The sequence below is a fragment of the Vigna umbellata genome, chromosome 3 (genome assembly GCF_029865625.1).
Source record: "Vigna umbellata cultivar VRB3 chromosome 3, Vumbellata_1.0, whole genome shotgun sequence".
In the NCBI taxonomy this organism is placed as follows: domain Eukaryota; kingdom Viridiplantae; phylum Streptophyta; class Magnoliopsida; order Fabales; family Fabaceae; genus Vigna; species Vigna umbellata.
In genome coordinates, this window is record NC_142167.1 from 21083817 (window position 1) to 21088160 (window position 4344).

A 4344-nucleotide genomic window follows, 5' to 3' on the forward strand; every position below is an offset into this window, starting at 1 on the left:
CTGAAAGAGAGAAGAAGAAGAAGAATGACAAAAGAGAGAAGAGAAGAAGAAGAAGAAGAATCACCTTGTTGGGAAACACAAAGTTCAGCTGAGAAAAGGATCCCAGCAAAACAGAAGCTCAACCAAAAAAGAGACATTGCAGTGTAGTGTTGTGAGTCACGGAAGAAGTTGAACAAGTGAGGTTTATGAAATGCAGTTTTATGTTACCAGTTTTATGGCTTTTTAAAGTGAATTATTTTATGAAAATGTGGTAATTTTTGACCGAACAGAAAAATCGTGTAATTATGCAATGGTGCTCTGAAAGTATATGTTACCAGTTTTGTGGTAAACAAAGTAAAAAGTTGCTTTATTTCCTTTTTCTATTTTTATTTAAGTACCAACGAAAGAAGAATTCACTTTGCTCGGTGTGGGCTCACCTTACTGCCATTACCGCATTCTCTCATTCGTAGTTTTTAGGAAGAGATTCTGGAATAACTATGTTTGTGTTTAACTTTTACTATTTAATTTGATTAAGAAAAATAAAATCATACAAAAGAGAAAAATTCGGATTTTTTTTATTAATATTATTATAATAATTTTTTCATTATTAATATTATTATCATTACTGTTATTAATTAATAATAATAATAATAAAGTGAGGTCATTATTTTAATAAAGTTTTGTGTTCTTTTTGTCTCAGTTTGCTAAAATTGAAAGGTACTTTATGCCAAAAACCTAAACAACGCACAGAGATCTATTCCATTTTTACAACGAAAACTCTAAGTTGTCCCTTTCCATCTCACACAACTCTGTAATGGCTTTTTTGTGGTTCTATATTGCTGTTTTGTCTGGGACTATTTTTTCAGCTCAATTCTCTGTTTTCGAGCAAGGTGATGCTTCGTCTTCATCTCTTATCTCTTATAACTTTTAAAATCTTACTAGTCGTCTTCCTCCTTAACAGCGTATTCAGCCGGTGAGAGACGAATGGAGGACGATAAAGTGACAGATTTACCTGGACAACCAGTAGTAAACTTCAATCACTATGCTGGTTACGTGAAGTTAAGACGAGAAGAAAAGAAAGCACTATTTTACTGGTTCTTCGAAGCTCAAGAGGCTTCATCGCATAAACCTCTCGTGCTTTGGCTAACTGGAGGTATGTCTTGACCAATCTTTCATTCATTTTAAGTTATACAATTTCTTTTATCTTAATATTTTAGTGTGTTTCTTGTTAAGAGCAAAACTTATCGTTAATGATAAATTAATCTTTTTGTAGGACCTGGTTGTTCGTCTGTTGCTTTTGGAGCAGCACAAGAGATTGGTCCATTTCGTGTAGACGACCATCAGCGTATTACCTTCAACAAATTCTCCTGGAACAGAGGTATACAAAATTATTTTACGATTGTTTTAAATTTTAAATATTTATTTGCTTAACTGATTGTTTTGGACTCTGTTGTTTCAATTTTACAGTTGCCAATATCATATTCTTGGAATCACCGATTAGTGTGGGTTTTTCTTACACTAATAATTCCGATGACTTAAGCAAGCTCGGTGATCAAGTGGTTGCTCTTGATAACTATGCCTTCTTGCTTGGTTGGTTTAAGAGATTTCCAAGATTCAAATCCCATGAATTTTATATCGTAGGAGAGAGCTATGGAGGTACTTTCTGATATCTATATTTAATCAATAATTTACTAACTACTTTTATTGAAGAAATCTTTTACATGTGTTTGAAATAACAGGACATTATGCTCCACAGTTGGCTGAGGTTATACATGAAGGGAACAAAAATGGCCCTTACATAAATCTTAAGGGATTCATGGTAATTTACGAAACAATGTTGTACGGTTTAAACTGATATACTCAAAAAATGAAATACCTTTTTCATTAAATTTAACGATGAATTTGGTGCGACATAAAATACAGATGGGAAACCCTGTGATTAACGATGTGACAGACTTGAAAGGCATATTTGATTTTGCTTTCTATCATGCCATAATTTCAAAGCAAGTATATGATGGCATAAGAGAGAAATGTGATTTCATGACAAAAAACAATACAAAGGAATGTAGTTGGATCGTGGCCAAATTCGTAAAGGCCTATTCTGACATAGATGTATTTAGTATTTACTCTCCTGTCTGTCTGTTGGACTATGAAAGACCAGTTTCAAGTATGTTTGATGGTATCCCGTATGCTGTCTCAGAATTTGTAAGTATAATTTGTCTGATTTAAAACTCACTATTTTGTTAATTAATAATACACCTGTATTAAATAATGGAAAAAAATAAATTATTTTGTGATGCATTTTAGGACCTCCGGAATATGATTCCGACAATGGCTTACGATCCATGTAAAGCTAACGACGTGGAGAAGTATTTCAACAGGAAGGATGTCCAGAAGGCCATTCATGCATACCTCCCTGACATGTTTGATCCCTACACGATATGCAGGTACTGATTTTCATGTATAATATATGTATTTAACTGTTTATTTTTAACTGATTAAATTAACACAGTAATATTTATTTTGTGATGAAGCACTAAAATTAAAAAATGGAATGATTCGCCAAGCACAGTTCTTCCAGTGATTCAGAAACTACTACATGCTGGTTTACGCATTTGGATGTACAGGTATATATACTTATAATTACTTGCATATATAGTATATTTGAAGAAGTTTGACGATGATATTGATAGAGATCTTTTACATTACCGATCGTCTCTACTTTAGGACGATCGGTAGTGAGAAGACAACTGAACCTGTCGATCGGTACGACTGATCGTCGAGAGTAGAGACGATCGGCAGTGAAAGACAGACAGTAGCGAGAAGTCAACAGACTGTCGATCGGTACCGATCGTCCGAGAGTAGAGCCGATTAGTGGTGACGATCGGTAAGACAATCGGTAATGTAAAAGATCTCAATCATACAGCCGATCGTCCGAGTAGAGCCAATCAGTGTGACGATCGTAAGGACGATCGGTAATGTATGATGACGATGGGTAATGTAAAAGATCTCTATCAGATATTTTAACATAGATATAAATAAATGCAGTGGAGACAGTGATGGTAGAGTTCCATGGTTATCAACGAGATACAGTTTGGAAGAGCTGAAAGTGAATGTGACAAGAGAATGGAGAGCTTGGTTTGAAGGAAGAGAAGTTGGAGGATGGGTAGAGGAGTACGAGGGTGGTCTCACTTTTGCCTCCATTAGAGGTGCTGGTCATCAAGCTCCGATTTATAAACCACGAGAAGCTCTTTCTCTCTTCTACCATTTCCTTTCTGTCAATCGCTTCCTTCTTCTACCTTCTGATTCGTTCCATGTAAATTGTCATCTTTTTACATTTATTCACATCCAAGAGAAATTGTCATTTTACAGAATATATATGTTTTTTACATGTCTCAGTCTATTATTAGAAAGTTAATAATCAATAGTTACTGCTATAATTAAAATATATATACATATATGAAATGAAACAAGAATATGAAAGGGAAAGGAGAATTATTTTACGAAAGAAAAAAAAATCGAATTTTTAAATGGTTAGTTTATTAAATTTGAAGTTTTAATGATTTAAAAATTGAGTTTGAAATGTGTGGATTGAAAGTTTAATAATTTAAAAATCGTAACTTACAAATAAATGATAAAATGTCAATAACTTTAAGACAATTAATTAAACTCTTATTTTTTTTATGATAAACGTGAATAATTAAACAATTACACGCTGTTTAAACTAATTTTTTGTAGTGAGTTTTCGACATTTCAGAAGCAATTTTTTAAAACAAGATTCGTTTTAATGTTTTGAGTTAAATAATTAAATATTAATGTTATTGCAGAAATTTAATTACAGGCTCTTGCTTTGGGTCTCATCATGCAAATTCAAAAGCATTAATTTCGAAAATACTAAAGAAAAATTAAGTATCATGCATTTAGAAAACCATGAAAAAAGTGATTCATCTTTCAAAATATCAGCCTTTCCACATTTCACAGTTTTACTGGATTCATCTTTTATAACAATTAATTTGGCAGTGGTTTGGCAGCCATCATTAAATAATTAATTAATGTTTTCATTAATTAATTAAATTTTTCATTAATTAATTAAATGTTTTCATTAATTATAGTTAAATGTTTTCATTAATTAATTATTTAATGTTTTCATTAATTAATTAAATGTTTTCATTAATTAATTAATGATGCATTTCTAAACAGGGTGTATGTGTTAGTAAAGGAACCTTTTTTGTTTGTACATGTCAATGAATTTTCGTGAAAAAATAAATAAAATGCATGCTTTAAATAGTAGTTTTATTACAATAATAACAAATAATTTATAGGAGTTTGAATAATTATGAAGTAAATGAATTTTAATTATGATCT

At 31.7% G+C, this 4344-nt stretch overlaps 1 protein-coding gene across 1 annotated transcript; it reads left to right on the forward strand.

Annotated features, from left to right (window-relative positions):
- The first annotated feature begins 707 nt into the window (after positions 1-707).
- LOC148201892 (serine carboxypeptidase-like 35) lies at positions 708-3862 on the forward strand. Its single transcript, XM_088109495.1, has 10 exons — positions 708-869; positions 941-1132; positions 1253-1357; positions 1447-1635; positions 1719-1798; positions 1903-2184; positions 2287-2426; positions 2514-2606; positions 3028-3295; positions 3821-3862. Exons 1-10 carry the CDS (start codon positions 794-796, stop codon positions 3860-3862), a joined length of 1467 nt encoding a protein of 488 aa, XP_087965621.1. The 5' UTR covers positions 708-793.
- Positions 3863-4344: the final 482 nt, after the last annotated feature.

What these genes read in the sequence shown, in the direction of transcription:
- LOC148201892 (XM_088109495.1), top strand. Translation starts at nt 794, where the DNA reads ATGGCTTTTTTGTGGTTCTATATTGCTGTTTTGTCTGGGACTATTTTT. An exon ending in TAAATCTTAAGGGATTCATG is followed by an intron (nt 1,799 to 1,902) that starts GTAATTTACGAA and finishes CATAAAATACAG; the next exon opens with ATGGGAAACCCTGTGATTAA. An exon ending in GATCCCTACACGATATGCAG is followed by an intron (nt 2,427 to 2,513) that starts GTACTGATTTTC and finishes TTTGTGATGAAG; the next exon opens with CACTAAAATTAAAAAATGGA.